Here is an 18,668-nt window from a genome sequence, read left to right on the forward strand (position 1 = left end):
TGATCTCTCTTTTTTGGTGATATTTTTAATTTTATTTACATCATTACATTCAATTACACATTTTAACATATGTAAATCTCTATGTATATATATTTTCCTTATTCCTACCCCTGTGACTTCCTTCCACCACTTTACAGCTTCTTTTGTTTTTGTTCCTTATTCTATTCTGTTGTGTATTTTATTTGAATTTTACCCATAAAACGTCTGTCAATATCTTAGCTTTACAAACTTTAGTCAATGCATATCAATAAATTTGTTTTAGAACTGTTTTGTCATATATTCTTCCACGCATTCCCATTCTTTCCTTAGTTTCTGATTTGATTGATATCTGATAGCTGCTGTCATTCTATAAATTCACAGTTTATTTTGCCAGCCCATTATTGATGGGACAATGTCCCCTTTCCAATTTTTGGCTGTTAGTATTCTGGCAGCAGCTGTAGCATATAAAAACACCTTTTTCTTGTTGTTGGGGATGTCTCTTGATACAATGCCTAACAGGAACACTTCTGGTTTTTCCTCAAATGATGCTTTAAACATCTTTTTCAGTTCCTCATGAATACTACTCCAGAATTTTTTGATTTTCCCACATCCTCACCATACGTGGTACATCGTTCCTTCTACCATATTGCATCTCCAACAAGTGTTAGTTTTTAATTTGTAGATGTAGCCAGTTTAGAGGGAGTCATATACCACCTGTACATCATCTTCATAAGATTTTCTTATTGTGTAACAAGCAATAAATTTTTTATCTTGCTTCCACAATTTTCTCCATTGCTGCATCTGGATGGTATGTCCGATATCTTGGGTGACAATACAAATTATTATTACCATAGTAGTAATAATAATAATGTGCATTCCACCAAATTCCATGCAATTCATTGTCAATTAAGGTTGAAATGTGTACCCATTCATTATACATTTGAGTGCTTTCTTTTTTTTCTCAGTAAGGCTACATATTTCAAACCCCAAATAGTGCAAGAGTGGGACTGTTTACAGCTGCTCCAAAATATGCATTTTTGAGGAAGAGATGAGCTGGCGATCAGTGTCCTCTGTATCAGTCTCATTTTAATGCTGTTCAGTGCTGACGTGTTTGGTGTGCGGAGTCAGATAACCATTGTGGAGGAATGCTGTGCATATGTGGCTGTATGTTTTGTGCTTTGAAGATGTATGTAACCTCTGTTGACTATTTTTATTTGGCTTTTAATGGTTGAGTATTTACTGAGGCTGAATTCTGTGCTCCTTTGCTAGGGAATAACAAAGCATATCTACGCCGAAGAAAATCCTGTTGAATTTATTCCCAGGCAAGTAGGATTAAGACGGCAGCCCAAATCCCATTAAATTTGGTGGTACTTACCGCTGAATTTATGTAGGATCATCAGGCAACATATCATTTTTTCTTCTGAACTTTTGTTTACTGTGCTCTTGTGATTCTCTTTCTTAAACTTGAACACCATTATTATAACCTTTCCTGCTTCCAAACCCTTGATGAGATGGAGATGTCAACTCTTGTTTTAGGGACGTACAACTATGGCTATCATATTTACAAAGAAAATATAGGCACCTAAATGTAATCCAATAAAATAAATCAACATCAATTGCTTCTCTTATGAGTGTATCTCATTTCATAATTCTCAAAACAGAAACTTTAATATATGAGAAACCACAGCATGTCACACAGATTGTACCCTGGATAATATAGCAGTGAACTGTAAGGGAAACACAGAGATCTAAACAGAGACTATGTGGTGCAACACCCTTCTCGCTTGTATTTATTTTTGAGTCAGATTTGTCATGGCCAATGGCTAGTACAATAAAGTTATTTGGATTGGACTGATTGTAGCTATACAAATGTCATGGACATTTCAGAATAATTCTTGTGATGTTTTACAGCACACTCATTTAATATCCCAGTGCTAAAGATCTCATCCAGCAATATTTTTTTAAAAACAGAAAAAAGGACATATTACAACTTTTTATTTTTTTAATTTGTGTTTCCATTCCATTTAGCAAAGCCCTGTGAAACAAATTGAACAATACAATAAAGGAAACACATCAGATAGCATATTCATTCATTTTTCTCTTTCATATCTGAATATAAGTACAAACTTTTTTCCGTACTGAAAATAAAAATTGAATACGTAATTTTCATACGAAAACATTGAGACAGATACAGCGAGTTGTACACAGAATTAACATTTCATCTGTATCATACGGAGAATGTTATACATGCACTTCGTTAGGGACTGGGAGACCACTGACACCAGCCAATATACTTTCAACCATGTTTTCCATCATCAGACGGCGAGCTTTTGAAGTTGCACTTCCAAGGTGAGGAGTTATAATGACATTCTTTAAATGTAATAAAGCATGATCTCTGAAGGAAGGAAGAAAATAAAACAGAAATTTAATTAAAATCTTAGTAAACTATGCCACTATTTTTACCACAAAAAGTTTGTGAAAATGAACAGATTATTAATTTAGGCTTGGTTCCTAACATGGCAGTTGCTGGCAGAAACATTCCTACACAGAGCTCTGTTCACAGGATGGTTCTGCCAGGAGAAGGGGAAGACGTGACCGATTCCTTGTTCTCTCTGAAATGTCTCATGACCATGAAAATCTGCTCTGTACAGCATGAGGGATAGAAAGGGTGACTTCAAGGGAAATCAGTGAAAATTACGGTACCTCCCTTCATCTGCTGACAGAACCCTCCACTGCTCTCAGTCCTTTCTATAATTGGAAGGAAACTAACTAAAACATGCCATCACAGGCACAATCAAATCCCAGTCTTAAAATCAGTTCAGAGTCACAAACGCAGTGCTTTTTTTCTTAAAAAATGTTTAGGGCTACTGTCATTTTGACTCAAGAAAATCACCACTTTATAGTTCAAATTGGGGAAAATAAATACAGTAAATGGACAAAAGTACAAAGATTCACAAAATGTTTAGGGGTATGTGTCCCCCCAGAAAAAAGCACTGCAAAAAGGTATCTAAATGACAGGTATGTTCTGTGTGTCCGCTAGTCACACATCACATTTTAATCTATTTGTAAACATTTATATCCTCTCCTTCATTTGAGGCGTTCCAGATAGTGTACATAGAGATGGAACTGAATAAGATTTTTTCTTTAAATCAGCACATTTGCTGTGGAAATGTGGAGAAATGAATTTAAGATTAGAAAAATAAGAAACTTAGAAGACCAAAACTTATTCATCCATCCTTAGACAAATCAGAAATGAGTCAGAATACATTTTGGGACATTGATTATGCCAATGATGTGGCAATCGATGGCAAACCAAATAGTTTATGGACAAACATTGGTTCTGATTTCTGCTTAAGCATTTTCATGTGAAACCATTCTTACCTTGGCAATGGCTCAGGATATGTCACATCCAAAGCTGCGGCCTTAATAACTCCATTTTTCAGTGCGTTCACCAATGCATCTTGATCAACCACTTGACCTAAATAAAAAATTGTACTGTTTTATTTGAACCAAAACATAGACTGCAATATAGACAGCAATATAGAAATGCCATCAGCCGAGATTTCTGCAGAACTATAGTGTGAGTCCAATATCTGTTCCAATCTAGCTCAGCATTTCCCAATCTGGTACCCTCCAGGTTTGGGCTAGAACTCCCATAATCCCTTACCATGGACCATTCTATACTGCCTGCTGGAATGGATGAGATGTGTGCTCCAAAACATTTTAAGGACACCAGGTTGGGAGAGGCTTATCTAGCTCAACAGTGCCTAAAAAGTAGGAGACTAATCTCCTGAAACAAGTGCAGCGGACAGTTGCTGGAGATGACATGATTTCCCCCAACATCTCTCATTCTTGTGTGTTGACTCCACAAAGTAATGGAGCATCGTCAGTCTAGAGCCTCTCTCCAGGAAAATGTGGTTTACTGCCCAACCATGATTCGGTAGCCTACCTCTTGAGATGTTGATAAGAGTAGCAGTGGGTTTCATGAGCTCCAGCTCCTTTTTTCCAATCAGTTTTTGTGTTTGAGGTGTCAGGTTCACAGACAGTATGACAAAGTCAGAACGTTGGAGTAAGTCTTCCAACTTTGGGCAATAAACAGCACCAACAGCCCGTTCATCAGCCTCATTCCTGCAGGAAACAAACATTTAGCTCTAGTTAAGCATTTAACAAAAATAACATCCAGGTTGTTGTTAAACATTTTCATGAAACCACCAGGAGAGGTCATCCTGTGAGTTTTAGTGTCAGCAATATACAGATGATACCTAGTTCTTTCTTTCCTTTCCCAATAAAATCCTAGACCTTTTGTCAAGGATCAGTGAAGGACTTAATAATAAACTGAAACTTTTTTTTTAAATGAAGATACAAACTAGGAGTGGAAGTACTAATCCAAGAACAAACTTTCAGGTTCTTCTGCATGGAACTGTACATTGTTTGGGCGTTCTCCTGGAACCAGCATTACCTCTGGATATACAGGTGACAAGAGTTGCCATACGTCCGGAATTTCCTGGACATAGCTGGGATTCGGCTATAGGAAACAGGTCCGGGAACATCCGGACATATGGCAACCCACGTCAGAAGTGTAAATTTTGGTTAATTTCCTTTATAATAGCTCAAAACATCTTCTTTCTTTGAGACTTTGGCGGGGGGGGGGGGGAGCTGGCCTAAAAAAAATCCCAAAACCATCTCAACAACTTTGCAAAAAAAAAAAAAAAAGCTGTCCAGATTTTCACTTTTTGAAAGATGGCAACCCTACCTAGAAGTGCTTTTGCCAAATTAAAGCTAGTGTACCAGCTATATACATCCTTTTTTGGAGAAGGAAGGTCGCAAGACTGTCTCCGAGTCACAACCAGCATTCAGGGCTACAAAACAGAAATTTATGAGGAATGTGAAATCCATCAGAGCCGGGGGGGCCGGGGGGGGGGTAAGTGCTATTTCTTCTTCCTCCTCCCAGCTAAGGTGTGTGTAAAAATTTTGGAGGATTTTGGAGGCGGGGGTGGGGGACAGTAAAACAGCCGAACTGCAAGTAAAAAAAGCATTTGGGAATACTTATTCCCTATGGAGGTTAGATGGGGCAGCAGTAGATATTCTGCTTGTAGGAATCCTGTGCTATCTGCTTCCACCTACGATCACATTTTATATTTGTAAACAAACCCAGATATTACCAAAACACCTTAAGTCCCCAGTGACCTCTCCTTCCAAAAGAAATCAAACCTAAGTAAGACCAGCCCAGTGACTAGACAAGGAGATATTAGAAAGGATTGGTGAAATGAAAATACAGCTATCCTTGGGAATTTGTACTTGTCTGAATTGTGCAATGCACAAACAATGTTAGCAAAACTGAATATATTAGGAGAAAGTGTGAATAAAACTGAATGTATTAGTTAAACTAACATTAAAAATGCATTGTGTTAGGAAAAATTGCTTGCAAAAATGTGTACTTTAATCCAAAATGTCTTCACCTGGGAAAATTTGCATTATAATACTGATGAATTCTCATGAGGAAAATTAAAAAATAATAATTCCCCAATTGTTGCAGAGATATAGAGAACCAAATGTAAGATTGAAAAACTGAAAGAATGGAAATTGACAGATCTTTCTATTCCTACTCATGACCTTGTCACTTCTCAGAGAAGTAGGCCTTGTTTAATAGGTACTCTATTAACATTCACAGTAAATGTTTAGGCAGTCCAGGGAAACTCAGTTAAAGCACAATGGATTTATGCAGACAGTGACAAAATAAATGCTGAAGTTATCAGGTGGGTAAAATCAGATTAAAACACCGAGATCAGGCAGAGGTTTACCTCCGGTTCCTATTATGATAAAGAATGTTCATTTCAAAAGCTCTGGCTCTCTGGGCCACTTTGTACCCAATAGCGCCCATTCCAATGATCCCCAGCGTTGCACCGTTAATTTCTTCTCCTAACCAGTCAGCCATAAAACATTTAGTGTCAGGAGAAACTGCAATCTGATGACCTAGAAATTCAGACAGACAAAAGAAAACGAGGGTTTGCAGTGTTTTAGGAGATCAGCTAACAAACATACGGTGTGATGCCCATCCCAACTTGGAAAATTGCTCTGGTTTTAAGAGCTCTGAGCTGTATTTGAACAACAACTGCTTTGATTTCTAAAATACTACATACCAGGTCCCAAATCTTCCTTGAAGGCACACACCTTTTTAGCCCAAATATACAGTTATACTCATCCGAGGAGTGATTGGTGGGGATGTTTGGGGTAGGGCCTTTTCATTGACAGAACCCCAATTATGGAAATCTCTCCCTAGGGCTGTTTATCTGTCCCCCTCTTTTTGCCAATTAAGACATTTTTATTATGTCATGATACCAGTGTGTTTTAGTCTTGCTAGCTATTATTATTGTTCTAAACATTTTACTTTGTCTTTCAGTGCTCTCTGATTTTGCTAACTAAGACATGAACTGTTGTGAACTTGCCTGTGGGAGTTCTTAATCTGAGCTGGAACGTAGTATAAATATATAAAATTAACAGATATGAAGATATAGTTCTACCAACAGCAGGATGTCATCACATCCTTCAAAGGATACCTGTGCGAGTGGATCAAAATCAAACATCTGTGGGAGTGCAATTATCTGTGACCCACTTTCAGTATTCAGCAGCTAGGCTGTATATTTTACGTATATTGGAAATGATGTAGAACAGGTTTATCCATGTGTTTGCTAGTTCAACAAGGCATTCTCCAACCTATACAGACATTCTGCTTACTATATAGACATTTTACAGACAGACCTCTCTGCACATGCCTAATTCTGTTTATAGGCCTATATAATCAAGCGCTTGTAGACCATGAGAAAAAAACTTCCTCGTCCAAGAAATTGTTTGCAAAATCCAATAGACTGTAATTACAGGGCAGGTGTTTTGTAAGACCAAATATGTTTTCTAGGGAGGATTTGTTTGGAAATTTTTATCAACAAACAGCATTTAATAATTTCCTTTATCTGATCACTCTATGACTTTTAAGCACAGCAACCCGTACACAATCAGTTGCATTCACACCATGTTTTAAAGCAAGTTAATTGGAAAGCTAAAGTGTACCTTCCACAATCCTCCTGGCAGAAGCCAGCATCAAAGCCATCCCCAAGTCTGCTGTAGGATTGGAAACTGCGAATGGGGTGTTTGCTACTTTCACGCCAAAGCTGGAGATCAGTTTTAGGTCCAAGTGATCCACGCCTACGCCACAGTTTGCAATCACCTTTAAATTAGGCAAGCTTTGCAGGAGATCCCTGTCAACCACTGGTTTGTGAAACCACATAAAAATTGCTTTGATTTTATGACTAAGATCTTGCTTGTTTTCAGTAAATTCCTTCATGGTAATGAGCTTAAAATGTTTCTCCAGAAACTCCACATGGTCTTCATATACTCCATTTGGGCCTCCTATAACATTTATCAGTGTATATGGATGCTCGTTCTCTTCCATGGTCTGTATACAGTATAGAAAAAAGAATTTATATATCAAAACTCATTTTTTTAAAACTAATGTGAAGACAGCAGTGTTTCTCTTCAGATTATTGTTTTTATCTAGTTCATTGTGATTATACATCCTTTATACAATAAGGATATCCAAGACTGCTAATTAGCATTCCAAAGTGTTGAGTCCAAAATTGTGTAATCTATGCAGATATAATTTGGGAGTAAACCCAACTGAATTTAGCAGGGCTTAATTCTGAGTAAACACGAATAAGATCAAGGTGGAAGTGCCCAACAAGGTTCAAGGCTTTCATTATTATTATTATTATTATTATTATTATTATTATTATTATTATTCCCTTCCTCCCAAGAGAGTCCAGGTAATCTATACAAGAATGGAGTGTTCTTAGTATAAATTCTGTTGAGAAACAGATTAGTGACTTACATAAAGGAGAAAAACTAAATAGCATCATGAAACATACTAGACGTTTTGTAATCTAATCCTGACCATATCAAAAGATGAACATTTGGACCCTGCTGTAAATATTACTGCACACAATGCTTCTGAATGCTGTATTTCTCCTCCTCCGCCACTGCAGTGCACACAACTCTTTCCCCTATTTAATAGATATCTGGATTTTAAGAAGAAATTCAACGAACTAAATACAAAACCAACTTCATAAACAAGTGTTACAAGACGTGAGTCACTATCACCTTGTGAAATGACGCCTCCAGTTGCTATTCAGCGATAACAAATGCAAACGAAGGAACAAAAGGATTCACTTCGCCCAAGTGTATTTCTCGGAAAAAGTGCGCCCCAATTTAAAACAAAAGCTGGCTATTACAACTCCTTCCTTCCCCCGGTGAGAATGGAATTGCCTACTGTCACAAAGCTTGAGCTGCAGACACAATGCGATCCGTGCCCCCTCCCCGGAAAAAGCTCAGATAAGGACCCCGCTCCTCTCTATTAATTTGCATAAACCCCTCTTATTGGCTGGAATTAAACACCAACCCGAGCAAATGACAATTAGGGATGGGACATTTCTGGAGATCCATAAGCCCCATGGAATTTAGGAACTTCCGCTTAGGGCAGGGGCTGGTTTGCTTGCTAGTTTTGTGAGAATGTTTGCCTTTAGGAAATTCGTACACAGACAAGCAGCCCCTTAGAAGATGCAAAAGGGGGGAAAGGCGTCAAGTAAAAGGATAATAAAGATTAGCAAGCTTAAAAGAGAGAGAGAGAGAAATACAAATTACCTTGTGGAAAGAAACGTCTTTCAGCTCCTTCAGGAAGGTTGCTCTTGAATTGGTACCTGCTGATTCGGAGCAGAGCTGAGGGACGTGGAAATCACCCGGGAATAAACTCCGGAATGTTTTGACTCACCAGCTAAGGAGTCGGCAGGGAGGACTTTGTTCTCTGGGCTGGGAAACCGCGAAGCTGCATGGAGCCCTAGTTCAGCTCACACTGAGCTAGGAGGACCTGCAGGAGGAAATCTGCTGTACAGATAAAAGAGTAACTAGAGGTGATCACAGCCCTCTTACTGTCGGTTATTTTACCCAAAGGGGGAAATATTGGCAGCCAGCAGCAAAGGAAGGGAAATAAGTTTATCAGTTGAAGAAAAAGAGATCAGAATAACAAGCATTTTGCAATTTGGCATTATCTGGATATGCTGTCATTTATTTACGTTTACTTCTCAAGATGCTCAGGATGGTAAACAGCAGTTCTCCCCATCCATTTTATCCTCACGTCAACCCTTTGATGTAGGTTGGGCTGAGGTTACCCATGAGCTTGATAGGTATTGGAAATCTTAAATACAGGCTTCTCCACTCCTAGTCCTGCTACTAGCATGTGCCAGCTCTCCCAAGTTCAGTACCTGCCTCTACACATAAACAGAACTTGCCACCTGTTCACTTTGAATGAATTGTTTGTATTTTGGGAGCCCAGTCCTTAATGAATAGTATCTGTGAGCAGTGCTGGATTTATGTATAAGCTAAACAAGCTATAGCTTAGGGCCCCACTCTCTTGCCCCCCCCCCCCATATACTTCTTTTTAATTTTATTTCACTATTAATATACTTCTTGTCTTTCAGTTCAACAATTACTTTGATAAAATACATATTTTGTTATGTGCAAATGGCTTTAGATGCCTATTAGGTCCATAAATTACCATATAGCATATATTCAACACACAAAAACAGTGACCGTTTGTTGTTGACAAAGGACAGCTGGACATGTAAAGGGCCCCATTACCTTCAGTAGCTTAGGGCCTCATCAAACCTAAATCTGGCCCTGTCTGTGAGGGTATGCAAAGTCTAAATGGGGTGTGCAAACATCAAACTGCTCCTTCTGGTTTTGAAATTGTGTGTTGAACTTGGGCATGTGAAAAAGTTCGGGAAAATGGTCAAAGAGCAACACCAAACAATTCTTCCTACAGTTCTGAAACCACAAATGGGTCATTTGAAGACTTATTCATTTGTCCTCCACTGAAAAAATGAACATGGGACTAACCATAGTGTAACAAACTACGGAGTAACATGAGCAGAGCCCTGCTTGATGCCTATGGGAAACAAACAGCAGAGCATGAATGTGTTGGTCTTCTCCTGTTGATGCACCCCAAACGCAATTCCATGAAAATGTCAACCTACAAACCCATTTTTTAATTTTTATATATAATTTTAAAGATAATTTCCCAAAGTTTCAGGTTCTGCCAACAGTTTTTCAAAATGCTATTTCACATGTGAGTAAAACAACCAGAAGCATGACATGCAACGCAACTCAGAATACCTCTGTTTCTCTCTCTCTAAAGTTCATGGTTTCTTGGATAAGGCTCATACAATAAAATAGACAATAGGTTGATTAGCCTTTATTGTATTGATAGTTTTAGTTTCTCATTGGTGAACTGGCAATAAATTTTATGTTAGGAACAAAATCACATGAGTTTAAGGCAATAAAACTTAGGTTGCTTGAGCATGTTGATGTTGGACACAAAAACACCTACTCTTCCCTGCCCCCCAACAAATGAAAAGAAAAATCTATGTTTCAACTTTATTATTTTCTTTGAGGTTCTTAGCATTAAAAAAATGTTACCTGAAATGTGCTTTACATGCAGGGACTGAAGGCTGTCTATAGCCATCGTAACTAGCAGCCATTGATAAACCTATTCTCAACAGAGGTCACATGTTCAGTCTTTCAAATATTCCCTGTTTTGTATGGTTTGCTGCTCCCACTGGCTAGGGTAGAGAAATGAAATGCGAACATTTCCAATTACAGTGTAGGAGGCTTAGTTAGGGTAGCATGGAACAAGTGAGTTGTGCCAAAGCCCTCACAGAAAACTTAATTTTTGAGGGGCGATTTGACAAAATAAAAGGGCTTAGAAGAACTGTCACCAAGATATTAAATTATCCAATTTATAACTTTTAAAGTCGTGGTGGTGGTACTTCATTTTAAACCTTTTAGAAGAAGTTTACTTTGAAATGGCAATCAGGCAGAGTTTCCAATTTTTTAATTGATTACCAGTTAGCAAAGCTCGGTTTGGCTACAAATTATTGTGAAAGTAGTAACTCACTTGCAAATTTCAAAGCACATTTATTATTTTTATTTCTTTGTTATAAATATTGTATATAATATTTAAAATGCAAGCATAGAAATTTTCACAACAGTTTTTCATATTAACGAGCAAGCACTGTTTGAAATTTAATTGTGTGAATGGTAACAAAGGACATTATCTGCTACAACTATGATGAGGAGTTAACAAAATATGAAATCTCCTGTTGGCTTGTTTTGTGTCTTCAATCCAGAACAAACACAGCTGCATGAGGCATGAGATTCAGATTGAATTTATACATCTGTCAATATGTTTCTTGCACTAGAGAAAAATGTAGAATAGTTCCATGTTGCTATGTTAGATGACAGCCCGCAAGTTTAGTCAGGAAACACTTCACTGGGCATTGGGAGACCATTAAGAGCTGCCAATACATTGCTTACTGCTTCCTCTGTTATCATAAAAGTAGTTTTGTGTGTTTTAATACCAACATGTGGTGTTATGATAACATTTTTTAATTTTAGTAACGGATGATCTCTGAAAAGAAGAAGATAAAAAAGACTGGTTATGAATATAGGAAGGGACATTCATTCAAACAAATGAAGGAAAAGTACATAGAGCTATCCACTGTCTGAAGGATTTTAGTTACCTGACTTGGCCATCATCCATATTCTAGCAATGTACCAAAGTCAAATGGTTTGAAAATAAGCAAGTGTACCCTTCAGTTTCAGCCCCTGTGGTTAATATTTACTCCCTCTGATTATACAGGTGCTTTAGTAGAGTATAATAGTTAATGTGTAGTTATATATAAAGAAATCACTATGGATCTATGTAACTTATATTTCTAAAGTAAAAGATTAACAGAGCAATCCTACCCATGACTTACACTCGCCGTTAGAGAGTGGGTCACCCCTGAGCCCACCTACATGTTAGAAGCTCAAAAACATGTGAGTGTTGTAGATTACATCGGTGTTGGACCACTGTTGCGTTGGTGCTGCTTAATGCATGTTTAACTGATTCAACAACATGAACTGAGGAAGTTTGGGCATTAGGTAGAAGGAGAGAGAACCTCAGGTGCTGGTAGCGTCCATGGCACCAGCACACAATTATAACTGCAGAACAGGTAATGCATAATGAAAACACTCACATTGGAGTCAGTGGGGAGCCCCGGACGACTCAAAACCCCACCCTCTGTCTCCCATTGCGTTGCTCATTCTCACTAAACTTCTGGATATCTCCTTGTACATTAAGAACTCATGGCTGAAGTGCCTCCTCTTCTTGGACTATATGGCCTACTCTTTCGCAAAATGTTTGCTCCAATCACAATGATGCCATACATTCATGTGTGGAGTATTCTGTCAGCTATCTATGCAGTCAGACAACTGACCATAAGCCTATGTCTTTGGGAGGAAGAGGTTGTAGGTGTGAGGTATGTTGCACTGAGAAATAGAGTTGGCTGCTTGTTATGAATGGAATAACGCTCCACCTTTCCTGTTTAATCTGCGTGATAAAAGGTGCATGGGATCTCAACTATAATGCACTGGCATAATGCTTGTATAACTGTGGTGCAGGGATAATCACTGCAATTATAGGACTGCCTTCGAACTGCAGGGTCCCGGGAACAGCATAAAATTCCCATTTTATAGACAAAAAACTGGCCATGCTCAGAACTGCACGTCCAAAAATAGGCTCCACCCCAATCCCCAAATAAAACAAAGATTAAAAGCAGACTATACTCCCCTCCACAAAAAAAGCAAGTAATCCTCCCAAACAAACAGTAACAAAAAAGCCAAGGACACTTTTTAAACAAATTGGGAGGGACAGGGGCCTTGGTGGGCGGCAAGGGATGTTTTAAGATGCAGTTAGGAATCCCAGCTGCAGAAGAAAGTTTCAGCACTAACTCAAAATTTACAGTGGTACCTCGGGCTAGGCCTGTTGGATGAAAAATCCTTACATGCACTTGGCATTGTGTTCATTTCCTTTTATGAGGGCCCTCTTGTGCTCTGCCATGTCCCTTGCTATGCAGGCCTTAGCTTCTGCCAGAGGCACTATTAAGGAGCATAGCACACTCACATTCTATAGAGGAAAAAGTACAGATGCTCTCAGCAATCATTGGGCTCATCAATGAAAGTAAAACAATTCTAACAGCCAGTACAGTGGTACCTCGGGTTAAGAACTTAATTCGTTCTGGAGGTCCATTCTTAACCTGAAACTGTTCTTAACCTGAAGCACCACTTTAGCTAATGGGACCTCCTGCTGCTGCTGCACCGCCGGAGCACGATTTCTGTTCTCATCCTGAAGCAAAGTTCTTAACCCGAGGTACTATTTCTGGGTTAGTGGAGTCTGTAACCTGAAGCGTATGTAACCCGAGGTACCACTGTACTTAACACCTGCTCACACTGTCCTTCCATTGCCTCATGGCTTCAATTTGGAAAGGAAGCATGTTGTGTACTATATAGGTTCTCCTGCTACTTCCCAGAGTATACAGTGGAAGAAGGCAGAGATGTCAGTCTGAACTTTAGCACTGGTTACGCCTATGCTTCCCTGCAGTCTTTACAATGTGCTTATAGTCATTCATTTTTTAAAATAGATAAATACATAGTTGTTTACCTGGGCAGTGGTTCAGGATAAGTGACATCCATAGCGGCACTTTTAATAACACCAGTCTGAAGAGCTTCCACAAGCATATCTTGGTCTACAACGTGCCCTGTGTGGAAATCATGTTTTTATGATAACCGCTGGGTAACGGTGCATTGCATGGTTTCATTGAATCTAGTCTAATTCTCTGCAGTGCAGGATACTCAACTAAAGCATCCATGACAGACGGCCATCCAGCCTCTGTTAAAAAAGCTCCAATGAAGGCGAGACCACCACCTTCCGAGTTAAGGAGAACATAAGTACATGCTGCTGAACCGATCTCATTACACACCTCCATTCATCAAGCTGGGAGCAACAGACCATGAGCCTTGATATAACACAATTTGTGAGCCAACACTCGTAGCTTGTTTCTCTCAAAACAAACTACGATGTTAAGCTGAGCACAGATTCACATCTTGTGATAAAGAATGCAGGGCTTCTTCAAAAAGCAACTGCTCAAAAGGGGAACACTGGGTTGTTTGAAAGCCTTTTTGCAAAGCGACTTTCAGACAATGCTGTGCTTTGAAGTCCTAACACTCAATATTTTTCTTCAAGCAGCTCTTTATGACCTACCTCTAGAGATATTTATAAGACTAGCTGTGGGTTTCATCAGCTGCAACTCTTTTTTCCCAATCAGTTTGTATGTCCGAGGTGTCAGATTTACAACCAGCATCACAAAATCTGACTGCTGGAGCAAGTCTTCTATTGCCCCACAATAGGAGGCACCCACAGCCTGTTCTTCATCTTCTTTCCTGACAGAAAAAAACAACAAGGATGATCTGTTTAACATGTGCTGGTTCTTGGGGGGTGGGGGGTGGAATTCACAAATAATGTTCCAATCTCCCCTGTATATTGATATTTATCTTTCTAGCAAAGAAATTAAGAAGGTTTAAATACTTTTTTCAAAGCTGAAAAACCTAAATATTACAATCAAGCCACTGAGATTTAATAAAACCATCTAAATTAGCTTAAAAATGAGTTGAGCTGTGTACTTTTTCCTACCAAACTGACATTATTAAAACACACACCAAAAATGGCAACCGCATGTAGTAGAGCTTCTCCCTCCCTCCATCATGATGAGGTTAAGTTCTTTTAATATCCTGATTTGAAGTACAGGAGAACTACAGCTAAGTTCCACAATGTGTTACTGAAGGGAAGAAGAGAGCTTTGCCCCCGGCTCTTTTCAGCAGTCCTTGTGGTTTTTGTAGTATCTAGTTTTCTCCCTAGCAAAGCAACAGCTTCAAAAACCAGAATGAGGATAAAACGGAACACAGCAAAAGCCAAATTCAGACATCACTCAGGATGAATATCAACCTTAAATCATGGCTCTCTTGTAGAAAAAAGTGGGAGAGTTGGAAGACTAGCAGGAAGACTTCACATATGGTCATAGGATTTGGGTGAATGCTGGAACAAGCTACTTAGCCAGTTTTCTCATTTACTAAGAACTGAAATTTGATTGTGTGAAATGGCCCTTATTTATCCTTATCTTTTTCTCACCGGATGGCTCGCCTTTTCTAAGCACGATAGGCTAGCCTCTCTTCATCACATTAAGCAGAAATATGGGTTGAAAAGTACAGCTGTGTTTGTTCACGTCTGAAGACCAGCTGATCTTTCTCTATACCCATGCACAAAGATTTGGGGGTAAAACAGCTTTAGAGGTGAAGATACGTTCTATTTTGTATAGGATCAAACTGTGTATTTTTACCTTCTGTTCCTGTTATGATAAAGAATTTTCATCTCAAAAGCTCTGGCTCTCTGAGCAATTTTATACCCAATGCTTCCCATTCCAATGATACCCAGAGTTGCCCCAGTGACTTCCTCTCCTAACCAGTTATTAGAGAAATAGTCGGTGTCAGGGGAAACAGCAATCTGGCAACCTGCAAAATGACAAAATAAGGGGTGGCGGGTGGAGAAGAGGTGTTCATTAAAAACAGAATTCTAGGGGGGGAGGTGTTTTTTGTAAGATATCTGAGTTATTCAGTTGAGGCTGTAAATAGGTGGTTTTTCATTATACACCAGTGTTAAATTATTTGTTTAGATCGTAACAAAAGTCATATTCCATGCAAAATTTCATATACACAAACAGGTAGGATACAGGGCAACCTGACACAATACTAGGTAGAAAAGGGTTCAGGTTGAAGGCAGAGGCTCAGGCTGTACTCTTTGAACAGAAAGCTCCTACTGTATGTTGTTTCAGCAAAGAAGAAAGTGAGCTTCTTTCCTGTATATCAGCAGCATTGATACCTCCCCATTGTGAGCCTCACCCATACTGCAAGGTGTTGCTTTGCTTAAAGAGGCCTAGCTCTCAGCATTAATCTCTTCCTGCAACAGAATGTGGGAGACTCTGGTTGCACGTCACTTTCCATGGAGTCTTCCAAGTCAGAGGATGACAGCATCACTTCCTCTGGCCAAGCTTATGTTGACTCCACGAGCTCACTGGGTAGCAGCACTTCTGGGTCTGGCCATACATGTCCTCTGTTTTGGGGTCCTCCGCTCCATCACCTGAATAATAATCTGACTCCTCATCCCTGACACCAGCCTCAATTTACCTCCTTCCAAAGGGAATCAAATCTGGATAAGTGCTCCGCCCTGGAACCTCTCACTGCTCGGGAAAATGAGACAAGGGTAACTGTAAAGAAATGTGTACAGTATTGTCAGTGTTACCTTCTACGAGTCTTCGGGCAGCTGCCAGCAGCAGGGCCATGCCAATGTCTGCTGTAGTGCTGTGGACAGCATGAGGAGTGTTGGCGATTCTAACTCCAAACCCAGAGATCAGCTTCAAATCCAGGTGATCGGTACCCACTCCTGCACTTGAAATCACTTTTAAGTTAGGCAGACTTTTCAACAGCTCACTGTCAATGACTGGCTTATGCCACCACGAGTAAATAGCTTGGACTTGAGCACGATAGTATTCTTTGCTTTCGAGGAATTCCTTCATGGTGATAAGTTGAAAGTGTTTCTTCAGAAACGGCACGTGCTCTTCTAAGACTCCCAGGGTGCCACCTACTTCATTGATCAGTAAGAGAGGCAACTTGGAATCTTGCATGATCTTCAAAAGGATGGGAGACAACTAGTTTTCTGAAAAGCATAGAGAAACAATCAAACCACGCCACAAAATACTGGATTATTTTCCTTCATTGTGATACAATATGCAAGACATACAATATACAAAGAATTGGTGGAAGACCAAAATGGTCAGAAAGATGTAAACCTGTCTCTTCTGAATCTCTTAAAATCAAACTTCACAAAGCCTGATCCTTAAATTTCCAGACTTGTACGATAGCACTCATAAACTCATTCCAGTTTATTTTATTTATTTAACAAAATGTACCGTATTTTTCGCTCTATAACACGCACCCGACCATAACACACATGTAGTTTTTAGAGGAGGAAAATCCGTAGGCATGCCACCCGTAGGCATTCCCTCCATAACAAGCACAGACATTTCCCCTTACTTTCTAGGAGGAAAAAAGTGAGTGTTATGGTGCAAAAAATACGGTATATACCGCTTGATTGCAAGAAAACCTCTGTGTGGTTGATTATCTGTGAAGCAATTATTTCAAGAGAAAAGGAAACTTCAAAAATTAACACAATACCGCTTGTGAAGCTGTGCTCATCGAAAGGATGTCTTGAAATAGTAGCATGCAAATCTCAGCACTGCTGAACTTTGAACACTGGAATTTATCAAGTTACTTTGTAAGCCATTTTGCTTGCCAAGTATGGGTATAATTCAAACTAATTTAAACATATTTAATTATCCAACAAAGTTCAATCCATGAGCGTTAAAGATATGCATAATTCTCTACTAGTAAATCAACAGAGAGAACTTTGGCATATTGTTTCTTTAAAAAAAACCCACTCCAAATACATTGTTTGCTAAATCTGACTCAACCACAATGCACTTCTTTATTTGATTATAACCTCAACATTGTCTTAATAATATAAAGAAATGTTTTCAAATGCAAACAGGTTGCATCCAGTACCGCCGTTCCACTTGCACAGCAGACTTCCACTTGCACAAAACTTCCCACTCCTCTCCCCTGCAGCACCCCTAACTCAAAATCTGCTCCATAGCATTGAAGGACCCCCCAGAGCAGAGTCTGGGGACACATGAGGGGGCTGCAAGGGAGAGGTAGGGAATGTGGTGTTGCTCAAGTTGAACTCCTCTTATATAGTGTTGGGTACAATCCAATCACTTTGCTTTAGTATGTAAAAAAAACCCAACAAACACTTTTTTGCACTCTTCTCAGTTATGCCATGAATGGATTCCGCTTTTGCTTGACGTGAGACATTCAAAAGCTGGGGTAGCCAACAGTGGTCAGTAGTTCTCTTGGGAAACCAAAAATGCAAGGGGAAACAAGATGGCTACTGCAGCATATTGGGGAGTGTCATCTTCCTTATGCAAATGGCACGTGTAGGACAAGATATAACAGTGCTGTTTGGGACAGTTCACATTTTTAAGGGTACAGAAGCTGAACCTGTACATGGTATGTCCAACAGAACACCAAGCAGCCTCTTAATCAGTTGCGGTTGAATTTGGTATTGCAACTCCACTGGGTATTATGTATTATTTTACTTTTGAAAGTGACTGAGGCTGCATGCACATCCCTATTTTCTATGGCTCCAGGATGCTCCCCACTGTTGGTTTTTGGAATACAGTACCCATGATAGTCACAATTTGTATCTATTTTTGTAGGATTGGGAGGTTGGTTTGGATTACACCTTTGGGTCTCCACCAAGCCTATAGTTTTGTATCTATAAGATGGGGCATGTAGTAGAAGAAACTGCTGGATTGTTCAAACCAGTTTCTTTGTTAAGCTGATGACCTAACTGGCCCTCTTAAGCACCCTCCTTCGGCATGATGGAAGTTTGTCATGTTGCCAGAGACAACTGGGTGTGGATACTCTTCCTAATGGGGAAGCAAGATGTGCTGGAGTGTGAGCCCCTCCTTCCTATACTCAAGTTTTATATATGTGTAACTAAAACCTTATATCCTAAAGACACCAGTCTCCATTGGGTAAGCAAATGGCACCCGTGAAATCTCTCACGTGACAGAGATGTTTTCAACACTATCCTA

The 18,668-nt window shown here is 39.4% G+C and overlaps 2 protein-coding genes across 5 annotated transcripts; both read right to left on the reverse strand.

The window, feature by feature from the left end:
• Positions 1-1,741: 1,741 nt before the first annotated feature.
• Positions 1,742-8,885, reverse strand: LOC307220129 (glyoxylate/hydroxypyruvate reductase B-like). 4 transcript variants are annotated; one of them, XM_079983809.1, is made up of 6 exons: positions 8,671-8,885; positions 7,045-7,429; positions 5,781-5,952; positions 3,929-4,107; positions 3,361-3,457; positions 1,742-2,374 (listed from the first exon to the last, which is right to left on the reverse strand). In XM_079983809.1, the coding sequence occupies exons 2-6, from the start codon at positions 7,424-7,426 to the stop codon at positions 2,221-2,223; spliced, it is 984 nt and encodes a 327-aa protein (XP_079839935.1). In that variant the 5' UTR covers positions 7,427-7,429; positions 8,671-8,885; the 3' UTR covers positions 1,742-2,220. The 4 variants fall into 4 exon arrangements, with proteins under 4 accessions (XP_079839935.1, XP_079839937.1, XP_079839934.1 ...); XM_079983811.1 differs by lacking the exon at positions 8,671-8,885 and adding an exon at positions 8,300-8,381; XM_079983808.1 differs by lacking the exon at positions 8,671-8,885 and adding an exon at positions 8,131-8,357.
• A 2,097-nt stretch (positions 8,886-10,982) lies between these two features.
• LOC307220128 (glyoxylate/hydroxypyruvate reductase B-like) lies at positions 10,983-18,657 on the reverse strand. The gene is made up of 6 exons (XM_079983807.1): positions 17,188-18,657; positions 16,256-16,669; positions 15,297-15,468; positions 14,165-14,343; positions 13,565-13,661; positions 10,983-11,491 (listed from the first exon to the last, which is right to left on the reverse strand). Exons 2-6 carry the CDS (start codon positions 16,635-16,637, stop codon positions 11,335-11,337), a joined length of 987 nt encoding a protein of 328 aa, XP_079839933.1. The 5' UTR covers positions 16,638-16,669; positions 17,188-18,657; the 3' UTR covers positions 10,983-11,334.
• Positions 18,658-18,668: the final 11 nt, after the last annotated feature.

Source organism: Podarcis cretensis (assembly GCF_951804945.1).
Source record: "Podarcis cretensis genome assembly, chromosome: 7".
Classification (NCBI taxonomy): Eukaryota; Metazoa; Chordata; class Lepidosauria; order Squamata; family Lacertidae; genus Podarcis; species Podarcis cretensis.

Coding starts and splice junctions, on each gene's coding strand:
- LOC307220128 (XM_079983807.1), bottom strand. CDS start 16,637: ATGCAAGATTCCAAGTTGCCTCTCTTACTGATCAATGAAGTAGGTGGC. Junction 14,344..15,296: donor TATCATAACAGGAACAGAAG/GTAAAAATACAC, acceptor TTTTTCTGTCAG/GAAAGAAGATGAAGAACAGG. Junction 13,662..14,164: donor TCTTATAAATATCTCTAGAG/GTAGGTCATAAA, acceptor ATTTCCACACAG/GGCACGTTGTAGACCAAGAT.
- LOC307220129 (XM_079983809.1), bottom strand. CDS start 7,426: ATGGAAGAGAACGAGCATCCATATACACTGATAAATGTTATAGGAGGC. Junction 3,458..3,928: donor TCTTATCAACATCTCAAGAG/GTAGGCTACCGA, acceptor TTTTTTATTTAG/GTCAAGTGGTTGATCAAGAT. Junction 2,375..3,360: donor TATCCTGAGCCATTGCCAAG/GTAAGAATGGTT, acceptor TCCTTCCTTCAG/AGATCATGCTTTATTACATT.